This window comes from Microtus ochrogaster, linkage group LG1 (genome assembly GCF_000317375.1).
Source record: "Microtus ochrogaster isolate Prairie Vole_2 linkage group LG1, MicOch1.0, whole genome shotgun sequence".
Taxonomy (NCBI): domain Eukaryota; kingdom Metazoa; phylum Chordata; class Mammalia; order Rodentia; family Cricetidae; genus Microtus; species Microtus ochrogaster.
The window spans coordinates 26,870,539-26,897,715 of NC_022027.1; the positions used below are offsets into that span (position 1 = coordinate 26,870,539).

General features: G+C 34.8%; 1 protein-coding gene across 1 annotated transcript in view; it reads right to left on the bottom strand.

Moving 5' to 3' along the window:
• Gabrg1 (gamma-aminobutyric acid type A receptor gamma1 subunit) overlaps nucleotides 1-27,177 on the bottom strand; it is a 71,628-nt gene that overhangs the window by 25,865 nt on the left and 18,586 nt on the right. The window contains exons 2-3 of the mRNA XM_005359305.2: nucleotides 15,464-15,612; nucleotides 3,161-3,228 (exon numbers count right to left, since the gene is read on the bottom strand). Coding sequence (XP_005359362.1) covers nucleotides 3,161-3,228; nucleotides 15,464-15,612 — 217 coding nt within the window. The remainder of the gene's footprint in view (nucleotides 1-3,160; nucleotides 3,229-15,463; nucleotides 15,613-27,177) is intronic.

Below are 27,177 nucleotides of genomic sequence, written 5' to 3' on the forward strand. Positions count from 1 at the left end.
CACACACACACACACACACACACACACACACCCCACATTTTTGACAATTTCCCATTCTACTAAACACTTGAAAATGAAAACAAAGCAAATTCTCTTCCTTGTGCTTGCAGAGGGCCACCCTCTACCTCCACTCCATTTGAACTGTACTTCTGACTTTGCTGTTCTACATTTGTTTACATTTTTCCTGGGTTCCTTTGCTTTTGATATTAATTTAAGAATGATTTTGCTTGTTAATTACTTATATACTGACAAATATATTTTCACTTTATTTACTAAATTGACCCAAGCCTGTTTGTGCTGTTTGCCATGTAGTCCTCTCTGGCAGTTTGTTGTTTTGAAGTACAGTTCCACTGAGTCTCCAAATGATCTCTGAATTACCAACTTCACATCTGGATTCCTCTTCTTCACCCCTCTGTCAATTCTCAAATGACTCTGAGAATTTGAGACTTACTAGAATTCTAGTAAGAAGGATCTATACAGTTTCAGAAACTGTATTTTGTGTCTACGTGAAGGGCCACTCTTGTGACTAGGATAGCAGGGATTATGTTCAGCAAATGAGGCATGTTTTCTCCTTCCTAACAAGTTTGTAAAGGTTGCTTCTCCCTGTCTTTCATTTCCAGTGTTCCCACTGAGGAACTCATATCCAGTGTATGTTTGTAATTGTCAGTGGAAGGTGTTTACACTAGCTAATCTTCTGCTTAGTCCCCTATGGTTGTAAATGAGCTCTTCAGCTTTCTCGATACTTACCTTCTATTGACTTTGCTGCAGGAATAACTTTAACACTTGATGGTTTTTATCCACCAATCAGAATGTAATTACCGGGCTATGGGTGATCAACAAAGCAAAATCATACCTGCTTCCCAAAGACTGAAAATTCACTAGGCAGAATTTTTTTTTCCATTCAACTAATATCATTTGACATTATCTAGCCTTCAGATCTGTGTATATCTGCATTTCTACTTATATTTAAGCATTGATTATAATGTAAGCAAACAATAATGCTTCTTCACAGTATTTAGTTTATTTCAACCTTCCTTAATATATTCTGTATTCATTTTAATGTAAGCTCTCAAAACAATAATTAAGGAAATTATCTATTAATTGACTGATCCATTCATGGAGTTAATATAATACCCCATTTTATAGGGATATGATACTACAAATTCATAAATAAAACAAGGGGAAGAAATCTGTATCCAATTATGAAATGAAGTTTTACTTCTTATAATGTGTTCCTTGATGTAGACATCTTCCAAAAGAAAGAAATCATTTTTGTAACAAAGAAAATATCTGGTCTAAAAAGCAGTTACATGAAAATTTTGTTCTCACTGCAATTGTATGGGCAATTAGTGAGAAAAATGTGAAGCTACCCTTTGTCTGTTGAATTGCGCTCCCATCCTATTATTACTCGACTACACTCACAGCAAAACAATTTTGTTCATTTTATGAAATGTGAGTTTTGTTTGTCCTAAATTCCTTAGTTAAAATTATCTTCTACCCAGGCTTCTTATCAGTCCCTTTTTATGACTATGATTTTCGTTTTTTCCCAGCATATTTAGTGTCAGATTCAATAGCACTTCCATTTAATTAGCTTTTAAAAAGAAAGAGGTTAATATAATTCTTGACAAAGACCTAGTTGTAACCCTGTCTTTCACCTGAGCGTTAGCCCATAATTAAGATCATTTTCTAGGTCAGTCCAATGTGGCCCCCATTATCATCTCAAATCTTTTTAACAAAATTCTGTTTATACTCACTTGCCTTCAGGTGACTAATATATCAGTTATGGTACCATCCAAATGCTGGCATTGTGGTCATCAGTGCAGACAGCTGTGGAAGTTAGTGGCACCATACTCAGAAGAACTGCTCAATACTTATTTGTATGCATGTATGTCTTTCTTGCATATATGTCCATGCACTACTTGTGTGCAGTTCCCCTAAAAGAAGGTGTCAGATATCATGGGCTTTGGTTATAAGTTTTCATATGGGTGATGGGAATCAAACACAGGACTTTTCTGGAGAAGCAATCAGTGTGCTTAACTGCTGAGCCAGGAATAAGCTAAACCGAGTATGGTGTAGTACTATTATGAGGAAGACAAGCAGGCAAACTTAACCATATCATGCTAGTTCTCCAGATATGAAGAGATTAATGAGCTAGGCACATAGTTCATTTGTAGACGACTTGACTACCCTGTTTGGGGCTCTATATTCTAACCCAAGAAAGCACTACATATAAAAAAATAATTTTGGAAATGAGTCTGTGTGAACATGTGCATGGGGTTATTGTAGCTTCCCTATGGCCTTAAAAAGTTTATTCTTAATTAAGTATTATTTAATTTATTCTTAATTAATTCTAAATTTATTTATTCTTAATTAATAACTTTAATCAATATTGAAGGCATAAACTATGTTCCTTTTATTTGTTTTTTTCTTACTATGCCTTTTCAATCTCAGAATCCTTTTCCATTGGGCTTCCTAATTTTTCTTCTCCCAGATTTCTTCAGAGATTGACTTTTGATAGAACTAATGGTAATTATTTATGCACTATAAATGCAATCCATTGCAATAAGAAACTACTAGTTCTTCCATAAGGAGTGTTTTAGTTCCACTGGCCAATGCTTGACACAGTTTTCCTAGTATGTTTTCTATTGTGGTAATAAAGACCACAACCAAATTCAGCTTGATAAAGAATGTGTTTATTTTCTCACAGGTCACAGTCCATCACTGAGAAAAGTCACATCTGTAACTTAGAAAGCGTAAAACCTTTGTAGAAGAAATTTGATCCTTGATCTTGGAAGATTTCTGGCTACTAGCTTGTTCTCCATAGCTTGCTCATCCTGCTCCTTGTACAACCCAGGAACACCTGCCTAGATGTGGCACTGCCCAAAGTGGGAAGTGGGTTTGGTCCCCCCACTTTGATCATTAATTAAGAAAATTCCCTACACACTTGCATACGGTCAATCTGATAGAGTCAGTTTATCTCAATGAAGGTCCTCTCTGCTCAGATGATCTTGCTTTGTGTTAAATTGGCAAACTAACCAGTACAATAGCAATTGCAATCTTAAAAAAAATTGCTTCACAATAAACTATCTTAAATATAAACACTTCCTTATTCTAGAAGGCACACACTCAGGAATCCTGTATTGTAATAGGCTATACTCACCATGTTTATTGGGTCAACTGGTCCAATGCTGTTTACATAAACATCAGTTTCAATTACTGTGGGCCTCACTGCAAAGTAACACAGAATGCTTTATGTTATACAGGATTGTTCTAAAGAAGCCTTAAATTTAGTAATGAATCACATTTTATTATTTCAATCATAATATATCTATTATGAATTGTGACAAAAAAGCCTCTTATAAAATCATAAACATTTAATTTGAAATAAGTTATATAAATATAAATTAATGAGTTAACTTAATATTTCATGGGTACAATATAAAGATATTATGAATGTCTGAAAACTGCCCAACTATATAAAAGACTTTAGATTCAATAAAATTTTTAACATAGTTTTCCTTGCTCTAGGCCTTTAGAGTTAAAATATATTTTGTATATAATATTATTATTATTTAAAGCTAATAAAGAGTTTGATGGTGAGTGCCTAACAGCCTTACTCTCAGAAAGTAAGGGAAAAGCCCTTGATTTCTAACTTTTGCTGATTTCTAAATGGTTAACTATTCCAAGATGCTAATTAAATGGTGAACCATTCCTCAATAACTAGTTTAAATGTACACAGTGAAGTCCCTGAATACAGAGTTGAGAAGATAAATAGCAAAGGTCTACTGAGAGCCAGTTATGACAAACACTGAAACCTATAGAATGGGTATCAATGTGTGTAACACACTGCTTCCAGACTGACTCACATGGGGATCTTTTAAATATTTATTTATTCGTCCATCCTTTCTGTTTTGATAGCAATATTCCTTTATCTTGTTGATAGTTGAATTTTACTGACAACCACATAGAGATTTCCATTGTCTCATCTACTTTGATTTGTATGTTGTCATTAGGGCTTTCTCAGGTACCTTCAGATGGTATAGCTAATCTTTGCATATCCTATCAAAAATGCACCTAAATGGCCAGCATTTTAAATGGTTACAAAGTGATATAATTTATAATTAAAGCTCATCCACTACAGTCTCATATCTGATGGTGACCGTGGTTCTTTGCTCCTTTTTAAACTTCCCTTTAATGAGATTTACCAGAATAATTGCAATGTTCTTTTTTGCAATGAACAATAGCTCCACAAAGTATGTTAAACACTATTCGTAAAATCCATAATATAACATGTAGAGGATAATTTAGTCTTTATTTCAATAGCTTCTATTTGAGAAACAATGTATTCACAAAGTAGACACGATAGGACAAGAATTGCAAGAAGATCCTTCATGTCTTCCAGAGAACTTGATAAAGAAAAGTCTCCTTCTGTGAGCCATGTTTGTTTGGTTCACTTTTCTACCACTGTAAGCTTTGAACACTTTCCCTTTCTGATCTCATATTCCTCACCCATATTCAAAGGCTGTGTGAGTCTTCACTGGTTACCTTTCTTGCTACAGAGGGCCTAATCTGTCATTCTCAATATTTTCTCAATTAAACTTGTCTATGTGGCAAAACCCTCAAGCTACAAAAAAATTCAGTGGAATTTAGTAGTAATTTTGAAAAATCAGTGCTCACAAACCATGATGTTTATTTTTTGAATCCCCTGCAATGATTAGCATCAGCACTTGGAGAATCATTCATTGTCTACATAGATTTATTTATGTGTTTCCTCAGACAAAAAATTATTAAACTGTACATACATTTATTAACCAGAAATATTAGTAAGTCATTTTGAATTAGTTTGAAAGAAAATTGGGCTTTCAGACTGACAAAACACAGGAAGGGTAAATTAACTTGCTAGCCTCAAGCAGTTGTCTTAAATAAAAATAGGTCATGTGATTAAGAGGAAATTTATATGAGAGTGATGACTTCTGAGATGAGTGCCTTTAATTGTCATTTATTTCTGTGAACTATTTACTGGAGGCAATAAATAGATAATTAAACAAATTACAGCCAGGATTTAAAGGATAATTTTTATGAAGCCAATTAACAACAATATAACAGGTTCCTTATTTGAATTTGTAAGTATATTTATTGCCATTTCTAAGCAATTACAACTGATCTAAACACACAACTCTTTCATAATCAGATTTTTTCATTTATACTCATAAATCAACAAATATTTGATTTCTACATTTAATGAAAAACACGTAGCACTGGATCCTGCCTACAGTAGAAACAAAGAACTAGTTAGGGTATTTATTTGGCAAGACATGTTTGTTGTAGTAAAGTGTAGGACTTCCATATATTAAGAGTTACCCTGATGTGGGATTCCCCTCTGTGTGCTGTGATTACCATTAATGAGTAAATAAACTTCTTTGGACCTATAGCAAGGCAGAACTTAGGTAAGCAGGGAAAGATAAGCTGATTGCTGGGAGGAAAAAGGGCAGAGTAAGGGAGTTGCATGGATCTGCTGCTGAAGATAGACATGCTGAAACTTTGCTGGTAGGCCACAACCTCATGGTGATATACAGATTAATAGAAATGGGTTAAATTAAGATATAAGAGTTAGCTAATAAGAAGCTAGAGATAATGGGCAAAGCAGTGTTTTAAGTAATACAGTTCTGTGTGATTATTTCTGGGCTAAGCTAGCCCTGCAGCCAGGAACAAAATGAGCCGGGAACAAAATATTGATTCCATAATATCAATATTTTCGAGCCTCTTATAACATGAAGCTGTGTTTGTTACACAAATATTAATTCTGGTGTTAGGGCACAGGCTACATGGCATTCTGTTACTGGGAAAACTACTGACCAACATAATCAATCAAGGCCACTGTGGATCCAACAAGGGAAGTAACAACATTAGTTCAAGATAAAATAATTGCTGTTGATAAAGATATTCTAATTCTTATATTAGTGTTTTATTAATATCTAAACCAATAGTTTATTGTATAAGGAAAGAAAATTTGAATAAAACATGTGCAATATATTTTTAAGAAACTGATACCAAGATAAAAATTATTATGTGGTGTAGGAGTTCCTTCTGTTTGTGTGTTGCTTTCATTGATTAATGAATAAAAAAACTGCCTTGGCCTTAAAACTTAGGGAGGCAGAGAAAACAGAACTGAATGCTGGGAGGAAGGGCAGTGTCAAAGAACCCATGAATCCTCCTCTGGAGATGGATGCCGGTTAGAATCTCCGGTAATGGAGATATGTTTAATTAATATGTAAGAGTTAGCCAATAAGAAGTTAGAGCTAATGGCCAAGCAGTATTTTAATTAATACAGTTTCTGTGTGGTTATTTCGGGTATAAGCTATCCAGGTGGCTGGGACAAACAAGAGTCCTTCTCCCTGCTCCAAAAATTGATGCCTCCAATGTGGTTAACTAAATCTATGTAAAACCTGAGAGGACTTGGTAAAGAAATTCTAGAAGAAAAAAGGAGAGAGACAGAGAGTTTAACATAGCTTTTTGGCAGTATCCCGTAGCTCCTTTAAGACAGATTTTCCTGACTCAGGAGCCACAGCAGGAAAAAAGCTGCAGTTTTAAAATGCCAGCTTTCTGGGTTATGCTGCTAGCGTGATCTCTGTTTCTTGCAGGAAACAGAGCATTTTAGCCAGGCAGGAAGTATAGGCAGGACAACCAGACAGGAAGTAGAAGTAAAGGAGAATAGAAGAATTCTGGGAAGAAGGAAATCCATTCCTCCACAGTCTTAGCCCAGCCATAGAAGAAGCAAGATGTGATTGCCTTGCTGAAAAAAGTACTGAGCTAGGTGGCTAACACAGATAAGAATAACGATACAAGTTATAAGAGTTAAAAAAAGACATGAACTAATGGGCCAATCAGTTTATAGTTAATGTAGACCTCTGTGTGATTTCGTTGGGACTCAATGATTGTGGGAACTGGGCAAGACAGAAAACCCTGATAGCAATTACTAACAAGAAAATACTCTCCATGTTTGTTTATAGAAAATGGGCAATTTTCTCCTTAATCTCCTTGCTTTATAGTGCTGACAAAATATTCAATTAACAATCATAAAATGTATCTTTTCTAACTATGAATCTATTTTCTAAATCTAAATATGGTAACTCTTGCCTGCTGGCATTAATCAGATGTTTTAATCTATAACCCTATAGAAGATGAGGAAATATTAATGTGAAAATTAAAAAAAATATTTCAGGCTAATTTGGAAGACAAGCTTAATTATTATAACATACAAAGTACAGAATTAACGAAAAAGTAAGCATAAAACTGTCACAGTGACTCATTGCCTCTATGATTGACTTATACTATGAAGATTGTTTATAATCATAATTATTCAAAATTAAAAGTCTTTAAAAGTTGGAAATACTTGTTCCTGCCATCATGCTATTTGTCCAGAGTCAGATAACTGCAGCATTTTTAAGAAATTTGAAAGGAAAAAAATATTCCAGCCTAATCCATTGAAGTGCAATTTAGAGGGAATGCCATCTGGGATCATTAAATGATTTTTAACAGTCAGCAGAGATAATGTTCAATTTATCAATACACAGAGATATCAAATATTTCTATGCCACAATCCCACAATAAATAAGAAACCCATGCACTGTCAAAAAAAAAAAAAACTACCTTTCTTTTATAGAGAAGATTTTAGAGAAGGCTGCATAAGTGTTTTAAGGTTTCTTCTGAGCCATGGTTTTAAATATTCTTTTCTGTGCTGCTAAAAATTTTAACTTTCTAATTTTATTTGGGGAATTATAATATATTTACAGCATTTCTTCCTTCCCTCACCTCACTCCAACCTGATTCCCAGCACTCTTCATCAAACTCATGACTTCTTTTTTCACTAATTGTTATCACATGCAAGCATGCATGTGTATATACATATGTATTCCTAAATATGATCTGTTATCAGTAGACCTCTCCTGTGTGTGTGTTTTCAGGGATGTGAAAGACTACCTCTCATGCTCCAGCCTTTCCTCAGTTTTCTACAGTGCAATGTATAGCACTGAGGCCTTGTGGGCCTTTCACCATCCACCTTGGCATGCCTTGTTCAGCTCACATTGGGACTAAATATCCTATAAACATACACCAAGACTATAAAAGACACCTCCGAAGGAGTGAATATACAGAAAGAACAGAGGTTTGGGATAACTTAATCATACACAGGAGGGAAAGTAGAGCACAAATTATATTTAAAAAGAAGCATTAGTGAGGTATTTTTTCTACAGTAGACTCTAATCTTGTATTCTTGGACTCTATTGTTTAGTCTCTCTCAGATTGTGTCAGCAAAGTACATATCTTTTTTTAAATAAATGTTTTGAATATATAGTTTGCATTAAAATAGTCCTTCTGTAACCTGTATGCATCTTTCTGTACATTTTTGTTGATTAAGGCAGTTCATTTAAATCAAATAATAATACTGGGAAGAAAGTTTTACAGACTTTTCTTATCAAAATAGTCTTTAAGACAATGAGACCATAGAGTTGGCTGAGACATTTTAGTTACTATTTCCCCAGAACCTTAACCTGTAAACATATGACTGAAATAATTGGAAAAGCAGTCTCAGTAATCAATATCAATATATTAGTATTACCATTATAGTTCTGATTGTTGTACAGTATGTGCATGAAATTAAACTAAATACAAATCTATTTTGATGCCCTCATATACTTGTATATGAAAATCTCAAAATACATTGGATGTAAGTTCACAAAATAATGCAGAGATAAAAAAAAATCTAGGGAAATGAATGTTATAAAATGAAAGCACAGTCAAGTCAGTGATCACAGTAAGGAATTACTGAAGAATCCATGTATTATCAAAGACTTTGAATTAGTGATTTCTCATCTTTCAACAAAGAAAGCTTCAGGTCCATATCACATCTTGTACTATCTTACAAATGTGAAGAGAAAATAGGAGTAAGTGCTGTTGAGAGAGCTAGGATTTCTCTGTAATCAGGGAAAGAGCATGAAATGGGATTCAGCATTCTGAGTGAAAATTCTCCAAGCATCTGACATCCCAAAGTTGTACATATGACACTACAAACCGAATATGAACAGTTGTGAAATAATTATGATAATTCAGGAAAACTTCAGTTACTTTCTGTGCTTCCAAGAAAGCTGGTTCTGAACACTTATCTTAAGACTAGAAAATTAAAGAATTTTGGCTCAGTAGAAAAAAAATCCAATGATAAAAATTTCTAAAACACCGCTAATTTATTAAGATTAATCCATAATCATTAATTTACCATGTTTCCAAAAAGCAAAGAGGAATAATCTCAATGTGGCCGAAGCACTGATTAAAATAAAATGTGTATGATCTGTCTCAGGTTACATCATTTTCAGCAAAACAGTAGACTAGCAAAAAGCAACAAATAGTACAGAGAACACATAAAGGATCTATGTTCAAATTCCAAAACATGTTTCCAGGAAAAGACAGAAAGAGAGATAAAGAAGAAAGAAGTGAGACAGGGAATGAGGACAAATTCTGTTAGAAATACCTCAAGCACAGTCTCACTCTGTGTAAGACTTTTGTTTTTGTCCACAGAGTGGAATCAAGTTTGTGAGAGATGGGAATCAGTAACAAGCTTAAGACTGATGTGAAAATCCCATTAAATGGAACCTGTGTACCATCCATCTGAAGGTACTTAAAACTGTGCTCTGAGGCTAGAACAAATAGTAAGAGGAAAGAAATCTAAGACTAACTGTGTTATCAAAGAACATTCTTCAAAACAAGGTGTTTCTGGACAAAGTCCAGTATCAAAAATGAAAATAGAAATATGCTTTAAAAACAGATGGAAAAAGAACCAAACAAGAATTATGTGTTTCTATAAGAAACAGAATCCAATGATTTGAATGCCATTCAATCCTCTTCCAACACAAAAGAAACATCACCATTACACCTACTAAATGCATTAAAACGTTGTAAGTGACCATGTAAGAACATCAATGGAGTGAAACTATGAAGCTATGGAAAATATCTACAAAGCACAAAATAATTAAACAAAAGAAATATTGCAAAAAAATTTAAGAACCACCCTAATCAAATTATGGAAAAATGCTTACAGACAATAAGCAGTAGAAATCTCAGAGGAAAATACTCAGAGTAGCTGCTTATATTTAACAAGCCTTTGGAATATGATAACCACTCTGAATCAGAAATTCAGGCAGTAACCCTGGGCTGCAATTCCTGTCCTTTAAACCAAGAAACAGAACCTGGCTGGAGAACTATGTGAAATAGACACAAAAATGAAATCACACATGACCAATAGTGAATACAGAAAAAATTAATAATAGACTGTAGTCACTAAAAAAACTAAATACAATATAAATACATGGCAGGTAATTGTTATTAACTTATCTATAATAGAATTGATGAAAAAATCAATACATCAGATTAGAAATAATAATGGAGCCATGTGAAATAAAGAATAATTCTTCCTGGCATTAAAAGAACAATTCATTACTCTTTAAAGAAATTATTAAGTGTTTGGGAGAGAGGTTAACCAAACTGAATCATTCTTGGGCATTTGATAGCAATGCTATTCTTTTAAAATTTATTTTTGTTAATTTCAGTAATCTCCAGAAAGAAAAACTTAAAATAAAATAAGCAGTGAATTTTTATCACACTTTTCAAAAGAAACAAGCCAAGAGTGCCACAGACAAAATACCCAACCAAGAAGAAAGTCAGCAGAAGGGTGAACCCAAGCTTTTGCATCTGTATGTTCTACACTTAAAGAACAAGTCAGCAGAAAAGGCTATCCACTCATAAACAATGTATGGAAAGTCTACATAAGGAATGACTCAGAAAATTTCAAAAACAACGGAAAGGACTACTAAATGATAAATATTTAAACTTTAATAATGCAGAAAACACTAAAATATTATAACAAAATGAAAACTAATTTGAAAATATTGTTTTCTGTAAGCTAACAGAACTGGCTTAGCCTCATAGGGTAGGAACAAAACTTAGGTAGGCAGGGAAAACTTGATGGCATGCTGGGAGGAAGAAAGCACAGTCAAGGGACTCAAGTCGTGGATCTGCTGCCAGTGATAGACATGCTTTGCCTGTAAGCCACTGCCATGTGGCCATACACAGATGAATAAAAATGGATTAAATTAAGATGTAAGACTTTTCCAAAAAGAAGTTAGAGCTAATGGGCCAAGCAGTGTTTTAATTAATACAATTTCTGTGTGGTTATTTGGGGGATAAGCTAGCCAGGCAGCCGGGACAATCTAGCGGGCCCTCCTGTTACAGCTAGATTCAGAATTTATACCAAATCCAGGAATATTATTCAAAATACAATTGCATTTAAAAATAAAAGCATAAAATTGTGTCCGACTTTTTTATTCATTAGGAAATTTGCTTTTAAAGACATATATTGTGCATAGAAATAAATTAAGTTCTAAAATTACATGACTTTATGAGGATTTGCCAAACATGAGACTATATGGTAGTGACATGAAAATCAAGTTATTATTGCTGAAAATGTAAGTTGTAAAAAGAAGGAATTGAGGGTTAGAACGAATACTGTGATGTTTGTATTTGAGTCAAATCTACAGTACCAAGTCATGCCTCATAGTACATGTATAAAAGAAAAATCCATGAATATTAAATCCTATACGTGTGTAGAAAATACACCATTTTTTACTCTAGTCAGCTGAAGAGATTTTTAAAAACTGAATGAAGCTGTATAGTGATGAATACACCTGGGGCTTAGATCTTGAATTCTAAATGTCATTCCAAAAATAAATAAAAGTACAAAAGAACTCAACGTCCTTGGAGGATGAGCTATTTCTAGTTCCGGGTCAGGATGAGCTAGAATGTTGGATGTGAGAAAAGAAACCACGAGCTTCTAAAACACATACCCATATGAAGGGAACAAATTATAAGACGCTCCTGTGACTAAATGTTTCACATTGTACAATACAATGAATAATGACAATAATGGACTATGAAATGTAAAACAAAATAACTGCTCATGGCCTTTGATGATGCTAGTAATAATAGGTAAGCAATTGCAAGAGAAAGCTACACTGTACCTTATGGTAGTATTTTAGTCAACATGTGTAGGATGAATAATGGCATTATTGAATCTATTTGAAAGATAGAGCAGTTTTAAATGTCACAGATGTGATTCACTGATGATTCTAAAATAATGGAGGGGTGTGCTGGAAAACTTTTGTATAGTTTCACAGTATACCTTTAAAAATATTAATCAGAAAGGGACGAACTTGAAAGACTAAGTAATTATGCATATTAAAAACATTACTATCACAAGTGATAAGCTGAACTAGAATAGAACAGTACCACAACCTCCTGATGCAGTGGATTGAAAAGGGACAACATCATTGTGGAGGTATTGTAGGCTGTTATATTGTTGTTATATATTATATATTATATTGTTATATATTGCTGAGGCATTACAGGACTGTAATAAAGCCTGTAGGTACATTCAGACTCAAGGGCACTCAAGTGGTTAGTGCTCTTTCTCTCTTTAAATTAAGGTATAATTATATAATTTTCTATTTTCCCTTTACTCCCTCCAATTGTTCCACTGTACCCTCTTTGCTCCCAACTGGACTCATGAATGGGCTATCTCCATCAAATCCATTCTCTCAGGGCTCAGAGAACTCTGCAGAAGAGGAGGTGGGAAGAATGTAAACCTAGAGTAAATGGAGTACACTGAAATATCAAGGTCTTCTAGACACAACAGAGTTAGCAAAAATATAAACTCAGAGAGACTATGGCAGCATGTGCAGGGGTCTTAGACCTGAAATGAGGACGGGACACAGGCTCTTCTATAACCCAGAAGAACTCACTGCTAGGAGCTTGCAACCTAAAAATTGTTTTCTCTAGAAAAGTCTCATTAGGGAAACAAACCACCCTTAAGAAAAGGCCACACAAATCTGCTGCTAGATGACGAACACAAAACAAAGGCAAAGGCATATTTGAGGAATTTTTTTCTCTCATAATATTAATTAGGGGTGTTTTTTTTAAAAAAATTCACTACAGGTCATTGCATATATATTATAGCTTCTGATTTTTTTTTGGATTATTTAATTTTATTTCTTTGGGTGACATAAGGCCATCTTCATCCTAATATGTAATATACTATTTCTTCTTTTAACTTTTAAATTTTTTTTTAAAAAGGAAACAAAGCCGGGCGGTGGTGGCGCATGCCTTTAATCCCAGCACTTGGGAGGCAGAGGCAGGAGGATCTTTGTGAGTTCGAGACCAGCCTGGTCTACAAGAGCTAGTTCCAGGACAGGCTCCAAAACCACAGAGAAACCCTGTCTTGAAAAAACCAAAAAATAAATAAATAAATAAAAAGGAAACAAACTATCTTTTTTATTTTACATACCAATCCCAGTTTTTTCATTCTCTCCTTCTCCCATTCCTTCCACCTTCTCCCACAACATGCCAACCCTCATCTACTCTTCAAGGAGGATAAGGCACATTGCTTTGTGGAAGGTCCAAGGCTCCCCCTGTTGTATCTAGACTGAGCAAGGTATCCACCTAAAGAGAATGGGTTCCCAAAAATCAGTACAAGTAGTAGGAATAAATCCTGGTGCCACTGCCAGTGGCCCTACAGTCTACTCCAGCCATGCAACTGTCATCTACATTCAAAGGATCTAGTTTGTTTCTATGCTGGTTCCTTCCCTGTCTGGCTAGAGTTGGTGAGCTCCCATTAGTTCAGGTAAACTGCTACAATGGGCATCCCCATTATATTCTTGACCTCTTTGCTCATATTCTCACTCTTCCAACTTTTCAACTGAACTTTGGGAACTCAGCCCAGTGCTGCACTGGATTTCCCTGCCTCTATTTCCATAAGGTGCTGGATGAAGGGTCTATGGTGACATTTAAGATATTCATCAATCTGACTACAGGGCAAGGCCAGTTCCGGCAACCTCTCCTCTATTGCTTAGGGTCTTAGCTGGTATCATCCTTGTGGATTCCTAGGAATTTCTCTAGTGCCAGGTTTCTTGTTAGCCCCATAATGATCCCTCAATCAAGATATCTCTTTCATTGCTCTCCAACACTGTCCTTCCTCCATCTGGACTATCCTAATTGTGTTCCAGGAAAAAAATTACACACTCAAAAACGCATATACTTTTAATAAAATATTAAATCCATTTAAATTTAATAAATGATTGAATCTTATTTCTAGAGGAAAGACCATAAAAATATGGACAAAATATGCATGTTCTATATTATAAAGCATATGAAGTTTCAGTGAAAAAGTAACCCTTGCTCTATATGAACAGAAAGTAACAAGCAGAGGAGGTCTTAACAATTTCTCATAAGCATCATCATTCCTCAATAGTAATGAAATGGAAGTTGGCTTCTGATAATCCAAAACAATTGAACTTTGTGATTTTGTCCTGCCAGGGCACTTGGAATGAAATTAAACAAGTAAAGTATTCATTATTGTAAACAAATTACATTTTTATATTACTAACATAAATGCAGAGTTATCTCACATTAAATAATGAAGTTTAATCAATTGTGAGTAAATATACAAAATTGATTTTTTTTATATAAGCTAAGTACTTATTTTAGGGAAATACGATTACTATTCATAAAACTTCAAACATATCTAATTATATTTAACAACATTTCTTTTTTATGTTCATAGCAATTTTATTCATCTTTAACATAATTTATTTTATTGAATCTCTGGGAATTTTACATCATTCATCATAATTCCACTTAGCTGTCAGTTCCTTTAAGCCCTCTGCTCACCCCTGCAGTGCCCCTGATAAGAAATATAATAGAAAAAAATCAAACCAAACAAAACCAAGTAAATAAACAAACAAAAAGAAAAAGATAACGTTTCTTGACATAATTATTTAAGGAAAAATAATTTACAACATTAAATATCTTATCCCCTGGAAATTTAAATATGTAAAGATTTCATTGTTACTGGTAATCTTAAATTCTCTATTAAAATTTTGTTATTTTTGTTTGCTTATTTGGTTTTGTTTTAAAGTCACTCAGAGAAATTTATCAGTTAATTGTACTGTTAAATGTATCCACATTTGCAATAGACTTAGACATACAATCTTAAACAAAGTCGATTGCCTCCACTAACTTTGCCATCACTACTTATAGTTATATGCTAATTAAATGTCTTCCACTGTCACGAAATTGGAACCTTTCATTTTTGTCAACACAATTACTTTCAGAAACTTCGTTTTCTCCAAACAGTTTCATCAAAACTCTCTGCTAACACCTTTTATATCACTAATTGATGAACCACTACACAAAAGGGTCTTGTTTTCTGTTTCTTCTCTCATTGTGAATTCCTCAAAGACCCTGGCCACCGCAATTAAGTACCCTCAACTATAACAATCTGTAGCTTGCCTTGGATATTTGAAAAGGACTAAAATTGCACCAGGGAAGTCATCAAAATCCTAGATCATAACATCAGACTTACCTCCTATGTCTGGACGAAGTTTGTTATCATAACCTTGAAGTAATGAATTGAGAATTTGTGTGATATCTCCTTCATGAATTTTTGGTGCCAAGACCCATGTTTTATTCATGGTTAAATCTTCATCATCTTCATCATCCGCTTTATCAACACTAAATGATTCAAAGAGAACATTGTATAGTAGAAGTTCCATCAAAATCTTTTCAATTAAAATATATAATTTATTTCAGAATTATTCTAACATATAGTAGTATGATCATATATAATACTTTAAAATGTATTAGCTGATAAAATAAATACATCAAAATCAAAAATTAATAAGCATGCTAAAACAAATATTGAGGATTTTCTGATTCTGAGATCAATAAAGGGATGCGTGCCTTCTTAATATATGTTAAGGGAATGCAGAGAACCTGAGTTCTAAATATTAAGAATTTAGTTTCTAAGTGAGCCACTGAATAACGAAGGAAACCAGATAAACATAAGTCTCCTTACCCACAAAACTGGGAACACAACTACAACAGTCTAGGTAATATTTTAATGTTTCCTTCCCAGCTTTATTCTTTTAAACTCATTTATTGATTCTTATTGTTTCTATTTAATTTTATAAGGTATATTATAAAACTTTGCAAATAAATAAACATCACACTTCATAGTTAACAAGACTTAAAGTCAATACAACTCAATGAATTTATAGTGTGAACCATCATTGAGAACAGAGGCTGTGCAGCTTCTTGTTAAATTTTATCCTTTCAGCAACATTCATATTTTATTCATTTATCCACCAACAAAATCAAAACTAAAAACTCCAAGACAGAATTAGAATTTGAAAAAAAGAAGCTGACTCTATATCTTTTCTTCCAACTCAAACCCATTGTTACTACAATCAGTCCTTACTCATCCCCTTACATTTAACTTTTTGTTGTCTCTTTTCTTCATGTTATATTGTACCCATATGTATATTTGCTTACATCTATAGATAGAAACACAGAATAGATTAAAATACAATTTTTTATCACATATATTGATTGCATCCGCTATTTTTTACAGTACAAAGAGCTGAATAATGCAATATTAATACAATAAATCAAAGCGTAACTTAAAAGAACTTTATTTCTTAGCTTATCACCTCAGTAATTCTGATATGTTGAGCATATAATGACTTGGGTTTTTTTTTTCATTCTTATCAATGTCCATTCTTCTCTATGGAAAAACACTTATCAGCCCACTGGCTTCTGACTTGGCCATCCTTTCTGCAAGAGGATTATACAAACCTTGGCCTCTTAAACTCATATTTGACTCTTTAAATGGTTTTGAAAAATATTTATCAGCGCCAAGCCGAAAGTCTAATATCATATTAATTTACCATGCAGGTGATTAGTTACATTTAACCTCACTCCATCTGTTCAGTCCAGGAATGAGAGTGGCATGGACAAGACCATTGAACTGTAATAATCAAGTAGCCTAAGTTTGAAAGTCACAGATATTTCATGATATCTTTACATATCTAAAGTTTCTGTACAGAGCTAAACAGAGAGCTCTCAACAAAGGAATCTCAAATAGTTGAAAGGCATTTAAGGAATTGCTCAACATCCTTATCTATTAAGAAAATGCAAACCAAAACAACTCTGAGATACTAACTTACACCTGTCAGAATGGCTAGGATCAAATCCACTAATGACAGCTTATGCTGGAGAGGATGTGGTGTAAAGGGAACACTTCTCCATTGCTGGTGTGAGTGCAAACTTGCACAATCACTTTGGAAATCGGTATGGTGATTTCTCAGACAACTGGCAATCAATCTGCCTCAAGACTCAGCAATTCCGATTTGGACCTTGAGATTTCTGTCCGGTGCTCCAATTTGGGTCTCTGTCTCTGATCCTACTGCACGTGCTGGCTTTGGGGGGGCCTGGGCGGTTTGGATGCTCAACTTACTAAACCTGGATGGAGGTGGGTGGTCCTTGGACTTCCCACAGGTCAGGGAACCCTGATGGCTCTTCAAGCTGATGAGGGAGAGGGACTTAATCGGAGGAGGGGGAGGGAAATGGGAGGCGGTGGCGGGGAGGAGGCAGAAATCCTCAATAAATAAATAAATTTACAAAAAAAAAAGACTCAGCAATTCCACTCTTGGGAGTATACACAAAGGATGTTCAATCATACCCCCCAAAAATATTTGCTCAATTATGTTCTATGTACAAATAAGTACAAATATTACTTATTTGTAATAGCCAGAAGCCGGGCGGTGGTGGCGCACGCCTTTAATCCCAGCATTCGGGAGGCAGAGGCAGGAGGATCTCTGTGAGTTCGAGACCAGCCTGGTCTACAGAGCTAGTTCCAGGACAGGCTCCAAAGCCACAGAGAAACCCTGTCTCGAAAAACCAAAAAAAAAAAAAAAAATAGCCAGAACTTAGAAACAACCTAGATACCCCTCAACCAAAGAATGAATAAAGAAAATGTACATTTACACTATGGAGTCAGCAGTTAAAAAAAAAAGACATCTTGAATTTTGCAGGCAAATAGATGGAACTAGAAAAAAAAATCCCAAGTAAAATCATTCTGACCCATAAAGACAAACACTGTGTGAACTCGCTTATAAGTAGAGATTAGATATAAAGCAAAGGATAACCAGACTACAGTACACAACCCCAGGGAAGCCAGGAAACAAGGAGGACCCTAAGAGAGACACAAATAGATACCCCATGGGAAGGGGAAATACACAAAATCTTCAGAGTAAATTGGGGAGTGTGGTGTGAGTGTGTAAAGGGAGTGGGGACAGGAGAAGGGGAAGGGGAAGGAGACCATGAGGGATTTGTAACTTTGAGTTGGAGGAAGTAGAGAGAAGGAGAACAAGGAAAGAGATATCTTGATAGAGGGAGCCATAATTGTGTCAGCAAGAAACCTGGCACTAGAGAAATACCCAGAAATCTATAAGTATGACCTTTGCTAAGAATCTAAGTTATAGTGGAGAGGGTGACCTTTACTATCCTTTCCCCTGTAAACAGAATAATGACTACCTTAATTGACATCATAGAACCTTATGCAGTAACTAACAGAAGCAGATGCAGAGATCCCCAGATAAGCATTGGGGTGAGCTCCTGGAGTCCAGTTGTAGAGAGGGAGGAGTGGTAATATGAGCAAAGGGGTCAAAACTATAATAGAGATACCCACAAAAACAGCTAACCTGAGCTACTGGGATCTGACTCTAGGCGAAGAGCTCAGGAACCTGCCTAGGACCAAACCAGGTCCTAGGAATGTGGGTTACAGTTGTGTGGCTTGGGCAGTTTGTGGGGCCACCAGACATGGAACCAGTATTTATCCCTAGTGCACGAACCTGCTATTTAAAGCCCATTCCCCATGGATGGATATCTTGCTCAGCCTAGATACAGGGATGAGGGAACAAGTCCTGCTTTAAGTGATGTGACAAACTTGGTTGACTCCACATGGGAGGCCTCATCCTCTCTGAGGAGTGGACTTGGAATTGATTTGAAGGAGCAAGAGGAGGAGAGGGAGAGAGAACTGGGATTGATCTGTAAAATAGCAAAGGTTGCTAAAAAATAATGCATTTTCCTATTTTATTTATAGGAAAGTCTGTTTGACTTTTATTTCATATTTTAGGAAACAAATGAACATGTGTTATTTACTCTTGCCTCAGGCTGACTTCCTTAAATGCTCAGCAGTTTCTCTCACCAAGGCCACAACAAGTAACCTGGCAACCTGAGTAAGCTCTTTGCCCTTTCATTTTATCTCTTTTAAATGATTAAATTCAAATGAATAAAATGTACTTTTTACACAACATCAAGAAATATCCTTTGTAGAGTCAAAAGGCAATTGCTAGGCCACAACATTACACTTCTGCCATATTCTCTGTATTCTATACATTGCAGACCTGGAATAGCCCCAGAGGAATTAATTGTTTGACACACAAAACACAGGTGGTTCTGAGATTCTCACACTTGCCCTTCTCAGTAAAGACAGTTAAATATTATTTAATATTTTTTCTTCTTTGTCAAAATCAGGTGTTCAAAGGTGTTTGGATTAATATCCGGGCTCTTCTATTTGGTTCCATTGATCTTCCTGTCAATTTTTATGCCAATACCAGGCTGATTTCAGTACTGTAGCTCTGTAGTAGAGTTTGAAGTCAGGGATTGTGATGCCTCCCGAAATTCTTTTATTGTACAAGATCGTTTTGGCTATCCTGAATTTTTTTGATTTTTCCTATGAAGTTGAGTACCATTCTCTCAATGTCTGCGAAGAATTTTGCTGGGAGTTTGATGGGCATTGGATTGAATCTATAGATTGTTTTTGGTAAGATTGCCATTTTTATTATGTTAATTCTACCTGCCAAAGAGCATGGGAGAACTTTCCACTTTCTGGTGTCTTCTTCAATTTCTTTCTTCAAAGATTTAAAGTTCTTGTCATACAAGTCTTCCAGTTGCTTGGTTAGAGCTACTCCTAGATATTTTATGCTATTTGTGGCTATTGTAAAAGATGATGTTACTATGTTTATAGGAGCATTGTTTGTCATATCCAGAACCTGGAAACAACCTAAATGCCCTTCTACCAAAGAATGGATAAGGAAAATCTGGTACCTTTACACAATGGAGTACTACACTATGGGGAAAAAAATGATGACACCTTGAAAACTGCAGGCAAATGAATGGAGATAGAAAACATGATATTGAGTGAGGTAACCCAGACCCAGAAAGACAATTATCATATGTACTCACTCATAAGTGGGTTTTAAACATAAAAAAAAAACAGCCTACAAATCACAACCCTAGAGAACCTAGACTACAATGAAGAACCTAAGAGAGACATACATGAATCTAATCTACATGGGAAGTAAAAAAAAGACAAGATTTCCTGGTGTAGGAGGTCCTTCTGTCTATGTGTTGCTTTCATTGGTTGAATAAAGAAACTGCCTTGGCCTTTTGATAGGGAAGAACTTAGGTAAGCAGAGAAGATAGCACTGAATTTTGGGAGGAAGAAATCAGAGACAGAGAACTGCCATGGAGCTGCCAGAATCAGACATGCTGAATCTTTTTCCGGTAAGCCATGATATTGTGTTCATATATACAAATTAATAAAAATGGGTTAAATCAAGATGTGAGAGTTAGCCAATAGGAGGCTAGAGACAATAGGCCAGGCAGTGTTTAAATGAATAGAGTTTATGTGTGGTTATTTCAGATGTAAGCTAGCTAGGTGGTTGGGACAAAAGGCAGGCCCTCTCTCCCTCAACAATTTCCTGAGTAAATTGGGAAAATGGCGACCATGGGAGAGGGTTGAAGGGGAAGGGAGAGGAAGGGAGCAGGGCAGAGAAAAATGTATAGATCAATAAAACCAATAAAAACTGAAATTAAAATAAACAACTAAGAAGTATATACTATCTATAAAAAAGACAATTAAAAACTGCTTTCTTTGTGGTAAACTTTAAAATGAAGATGAAGGCTTTTCGCCGCACTTCAAAGACTCCAATAGCTATCACGAGTACAAAGATAACGTGCCATACATATGCAGTTACTATATTTTCACATATTTTATTTCTTGAGTTGTTTTTAAAATATTCAGTGCTTCTTCTCATAGAACTTTATATTATTTCCTTTAACATGTCTCACTGTTTTCTCTAAAATAAATAAGTACATATTTAGGTAAGCTGAGATACATCAAACACTGAAATTCTTGGGTTCCCGGCTGGTGAGCCAACTTGGAAGAATATTATATCAAATTCTACTTACTGGAGAATTGTCAATAAGCTGTGTTTTAGTCTTCCTTACATCTCTCAATCCCTCCTTCATAGAAAGAGCTATTTGCTGGATATGGAAGAGTCATTGAACATACAAGTGTCCAGTCTTCAACTGAAACATGATTGTAGTCAAATTTCTCAATAAACTAAAGGATGTTCACTCTAGTTTATATGGTAACAACATTTTGATAAAGAAAATCACACATTCACAGGGAGTTATATTTTCTCTTGCAGGAAGCAGAGAAAATTGACCTTGGTTATATTAAAGTTTTCTTTTCTGATTTTATCTCAGCACAGAAAGGAATTTCATTAGTGCTAATTTCTTTATACTTTACTTCAAGCTATTCAAATCAGTTTCAGAATATTTGTTAATTATTTTAACATTACATTCGTATTATGTGGATAATTAAAAATACCAGTTTTGAAACATAATTGTTACACTCTACTGGATATGTAGATATTGCAAAAAGAAGGGAGAATACTACAAAACTGGTATATTTTAGACACCTATTCATTTATAGGAACTAAATATTCATTATTTGTTTTTCTTTACTGACACTATAGATATTTCTGAATTCATTTTCAAAGAAGTCTACAAGTAATTTAAATTCATGCAATTGTAACCTCAATGAGTCTTTGCATCTTGATATGTGATTTTCTTAATTGTATACTATAACTGATGGTTTAATTGTTATTATCACCAATTGGGCATAACAAATATCAATGGTTTTAAGGAACTGAACCTACAAAATATCCGGTGGTGGTTCTGACCATATGTAATGTCATCTAATCTCCATTAATTTGGGGAAACCACATTTACATCTCTAGCTCAAAGATAAGAATGGGTTTGTTTTACAGGACATCACTATAAATAGTAGAAATAGCTTTTTTTATTTTCTAAAGATTCATATAAACTGTAAACATGTTCCTTATGATAATTCCACGAATCATCTGATTTATCCTTTCTGAATAATCCAAATGGTGGGATGTGGATTTGCTACTTTGAAGGAGCACAACATAAATAGCATCCAATTGGGAAGCTTGTTAGACTACATAAGTTTATAAAGCTTCCTCAGTCATCCTTTGGTACCAAGAAGGTAAAATAATAACCTTAAGAGATCACACTTTTGAAAGTGTGACTATTAATGAATCACATCTTCTCTGTGAAAAAGGCTTTCTAAGAAACTGTCTCCAGCACAGAATTTTCATTCATTTATGGAGCAATTACCATGTATTTAAAAAGTGTGAAGTTCTGGAAATGCAAAAACAAATAATGGGATGTTCCTGTTGTAGTGAATATTTCCTAGAATGGGGCAGATCTATTGAAACAAATGATATTGGAAAACATCAAACACAACAGTGGTTACTTAATTTAAAAAAATGGCATACATTTTAAACAACAGGATGTTTTAGTAAATAGTGAAATATGCATATCATACATTGTGCACATTTAACCAACCAGTGTTTATAGATGACTTGCAAAAAAGACTAGAAACTTAGCAAAGCAAATTGAGAGCTCAAGCACTTCTCTATCATGCATAAGGTCTGAAATTCAATCTTCAGGATTGCTGTGGAATACTCCTTCGGTTAGTTGTGAAAATATGTTGCTTTAATTTTTAACACAAAGTTGATGGGTCTAGAGATAGGCAGGAATTTGGGGACAAAGAGAATGCTGGGAAGAAGAAACATGGAGTCTGAGGAATTTCGAGAGAAGCAGAGAACAAAAAGAACATGCTGTGCTGAAGGCAGGTACCATCATGTGGCTGAGCGCAGGTGCCATCATGTGGCTCAGGGCAGATAAGAAATATGAATGGAAGGGTTTGATAGTAGCAAACTTGAGCTATCAGTCGAATATTTATAATTAATATTCAGTCCATGTTTCAGTTATTTGGGAACAGGCAGGTGGAAAAGAAAAATCTTTCTACATACCATTACTTAACCAAGTCTATTTGATATGATATTATAATCACAATATCATAGGAAAAATAACAGTAAAAAGTTGGCTGCTATCATCCTTTATGTGTAAAATGATTCTAAATGTTTTGTGAAGAAACAGATAAGAAAAATACTTAATATTCTACATCAGAAGAACTATAGAAGCTTTTTTATTCAATAGTATTATACAGTTTTCCAGTACATAATTTATAATATTAATACACAGGAAGGAGTTAATATAGTAGACATCCTAACCTAAAAATAAACTGCTGCACTGTCTATACCAAAAACTGTTCTGAATTGAATTTCTAATCTTAAAAAATAAATAAAGGGAGCCTTTTTGCGGGAGAGATAGAACATTTTTCTGTCAACAAATTGTCATGACAGCCCTGAAATTGACTGGTAGCTCACTGGCCTGGGAACACTGCTCTTCAGGCTATCCAGCTGCTGGCACCTGGGAGCAGCCCTGAGACTATGCAGACCATTGCTATCAAAGCTGCTGTCAGGAAATAATTGAACGTGAAGGTGCCGTAGTGTAGCCACTCTTGCCTGATGCCTCCCTCTGCTAAGGTTCTTAGCAGAGCAATGTCCTCTTGAGTCCTCCATCCTAAAGTTCCTCTTCCCTCTCCAGCATCACAGATAGGAAAATTGTGCTTCTGCACAAAGCTTTTCTCTCCTTTATGCCTCCCATCCCGTTATCTTTTCCCATACCTTTCACTCAGCTGTATCAAACATCTCTTGTCTCATTTTGGCAACTGTATTTTACTCTGAAGCTTCTGTTTCTACAGTTCTTTACGACTAGTTACTAGTGAAAGTTTTTGAGTCATATGGATCATGCCTTTCTAAGCTCTTCCTGTAAAGCACTATACAATGTTCTGACACATAAAAACTACTTTGATGGCTATATTACTATTTTTCATATCATAAGTGCTTTTACCTGGAATTTAAGCAACAATTTAAGTAAAGACAAATGTAGAGATGGGCCTAGTTTATCACTATGGCAACATGCATGCACCCAAAGCAAATCAAGCAACTGCTGCTGACCAATGTTCACATAGAAGATGAATATTCTTAACTTTTCTCAGGATAAGACTGTTGTAGACCTGTTTCCCTGGAATAATTTCAGGCACCTCCCTCTCACTTACAAGATGACCTAGTTTGGATGATGAATTATAGAGCAAATCCATAGATAGCACACATAAAAAGGGCAGTGTGTTCTGATTCTGACACACGAGGGAACCTCTCCCATTAATCTACAAGAAAACAGGGTGTAATCCAGACCAGTTTAATGAATTGCCTAAGGAATTTATCTAAACTTTGAAGGAGTATTGATCTGCCTGCTTCCCATGGTTTGAACAAAGGTTATAATTTCAAGTGACATACACTGACAGGGCCATAAATTTCATACAGGTATTCCCTATATATTTTCTGGGAAAAGACAGGCTCATTACAGTCTATTGTATTGAGTATATATGAAAAAAATCTCAGGGTAACAAGTACAATACATATTTTTCTATTGTTACTCATACTTTAACACTTTGAGACTAATTCAGTGATTACTACTATACCATCACAAGAAAAAGTACTACTACTGCTACTAAGCTCATAAAAATACCAAATATCATAATTTACATTATCATTAGTATTATTTTTTGATATTATACTAACTTGACTCTCCAGGAATAAGAATGAGTAATAGATATTAAGTGATGAAGGAAAAGTTTACTTGAACAGTAAACCAGAGTTGACGCCATTGGGTATTGTCAAAGGAAAAATAATAACCTCAGATATTGGGACTACAAGTTTTGACCTTATTTTAACATCATTTGTATATTTAATTATATGAACTTTTTGATCTTAAATAATGTCAATATTAATAAATAAAACCCTCCATGAAGACTCAGACAAATGGACGGGCAGCAGATATGGGTCCATTCTAAAACTCACTTGCATAAAGCAAAATAAAATTAAAGATAATCAATTCAGTGAGGCTTAAAGAACAGCAAAGGATAACAACCATAGCATACACAGCTGTTTTTACTGTGTGATGTAATATGAAGAGCCCCATAGCTGCCTAACTTTGCTGCCCGCATACATAAATGATGTGGAGAGTAGTTGAAAAAGTAATTATTATATTTAAAACATAAAATTTTAAAAGACAATTATTTCAGTTTCATGAATTCATTTTTCCCAATTATTGAAAACAGCTTCCCCTCCCTCTAACCCTCCCCAGATTATATCCCACCTCCCTTTCCATTCAGAACCATGCCATTTCTGTCTCATTAGAGAACAAACAGGTTTTCATGGATAATAGTACAATAAAATATAAAAGAGAAGATAAAAACAAAACCTAACACATTAAAATTGTGCAAAACAAACTAACAGAAGGCCAAAAAGGAGAGAGAGAAGGCAAAAGAATCAGAGAATCATTCATTGTACACTTAGTAATTCCATAACAACACTAAATTGGCATGTGTGTGTGTGTGTGTGGTGTGTGTGTGTGTGTGTGTGTGTAACTAATACATAGGGACTTGATCAATACCACAGCGCTTCTCCCAGACACACACACTGCCAGTTTTAAGAAACTGGCATTTCACAAAAACATTTTGTGAATTTGTATGTAATTGCTCAAATAGATTCTACAAAAGGTCAAATTTAAACAAGGAATTGAACAGAATTATTTTTCCTCAGAGTTCTATAGCACCTTGTTGTCTCTTGCTAAATGGCTAATATTTTCTTTCATTTATTATGCTCAATATATTTGGATCATTCTTTTCCCCCTTCTCCAAGTTCTTCCAAATCTTGCCTTTTTAAAAACCACCAAAGTTCAGTCTTGCTCACTCTCTCTCAAAAACACAATAACGAAAACCAAAAAGGCATCAAATATAACAGCACTCATGCACACACAGAATCAATTCACACACACACACACACACACACACACACACACACACGTGTTGTGTTATTGAATAGTTCACTAACACAATGCCTGTCATTGAGTGTTTAGATACACTTAAAGTATCACATTGAAGAAAACTAATTTTTCCCCTCCAAGAATCAATTGTAATACCATCTGGTTGGTGTGGAACATTGTGCCTACTTCCCCTTTCCAGTTGTGATTTTGTTTGACACTGTGCATGTCTTGTGCAGACTATATTCTTTGTGAATTTGCATGTTCATCAACCTTATTGTGTCAGGAAGAGCCTTTTTCCTTGGAGTTGCTAGCTATGGCTCTTATATTCATCACATCACCACTTCTATGTAGAACATGTGCATATACTTGACTTATTTGGTATGTATGAATGCAGTCTGCTTTAGGATGAGTATAATTATACAGTTCAAAATGCATTGACAGACAAACAAACAAATTAAGGGAAAAAGATATGAGATCTGTCTTATATTTATTGGTAGGAGAGAAGCAAAAAAGACATGATTCCAAAACATGAAACGTAAGTGTAACAAAAGAATGAATTTCCTAGCACATTCTGAGCATTCATCAAACATGTAAATATTTCAAAAGTAGTGTTAGAAATGCTCCTTATTCCATAAACAATTGGAAATATTTAACCAAGATTTTGTGTAGCAGACAATGAGAAGTGTGGAATATATAATTACCCAGAATCTTTTACTACTGGGGAAACATTTAATAGAAAAACAAAGTGAGTTCATATTTTCTAATACATATCTTTTTCTTAAGTTAATTTTAAGAGGTTTGGTTCTATTTTGCTCAGCTTAACTAATCTGGGCATACTCAATATATTATGCTTAATAATTATTAGGTGTCGAAATCTTGTAGATATTCTTATTTAAAGAAAGAAATTATATAGTCTGAGTAAATCCAAAAATTTTAAGGTCCTGCTCTTTAAATGTGCCATGATTTTGTCAGGATAATCTCATTTGTGAGAGTAAATCTCTGAGGAGCAGTTGTAGACTCAGGCTTTGTAACTGCAGCTCAGTCTTTTTCAGTTCATGTTTTCTTACTGCTGTGCAGGTAATCATTCAGCAAGTAGTAGATAAATGTACACGATTCTTCCCCTGA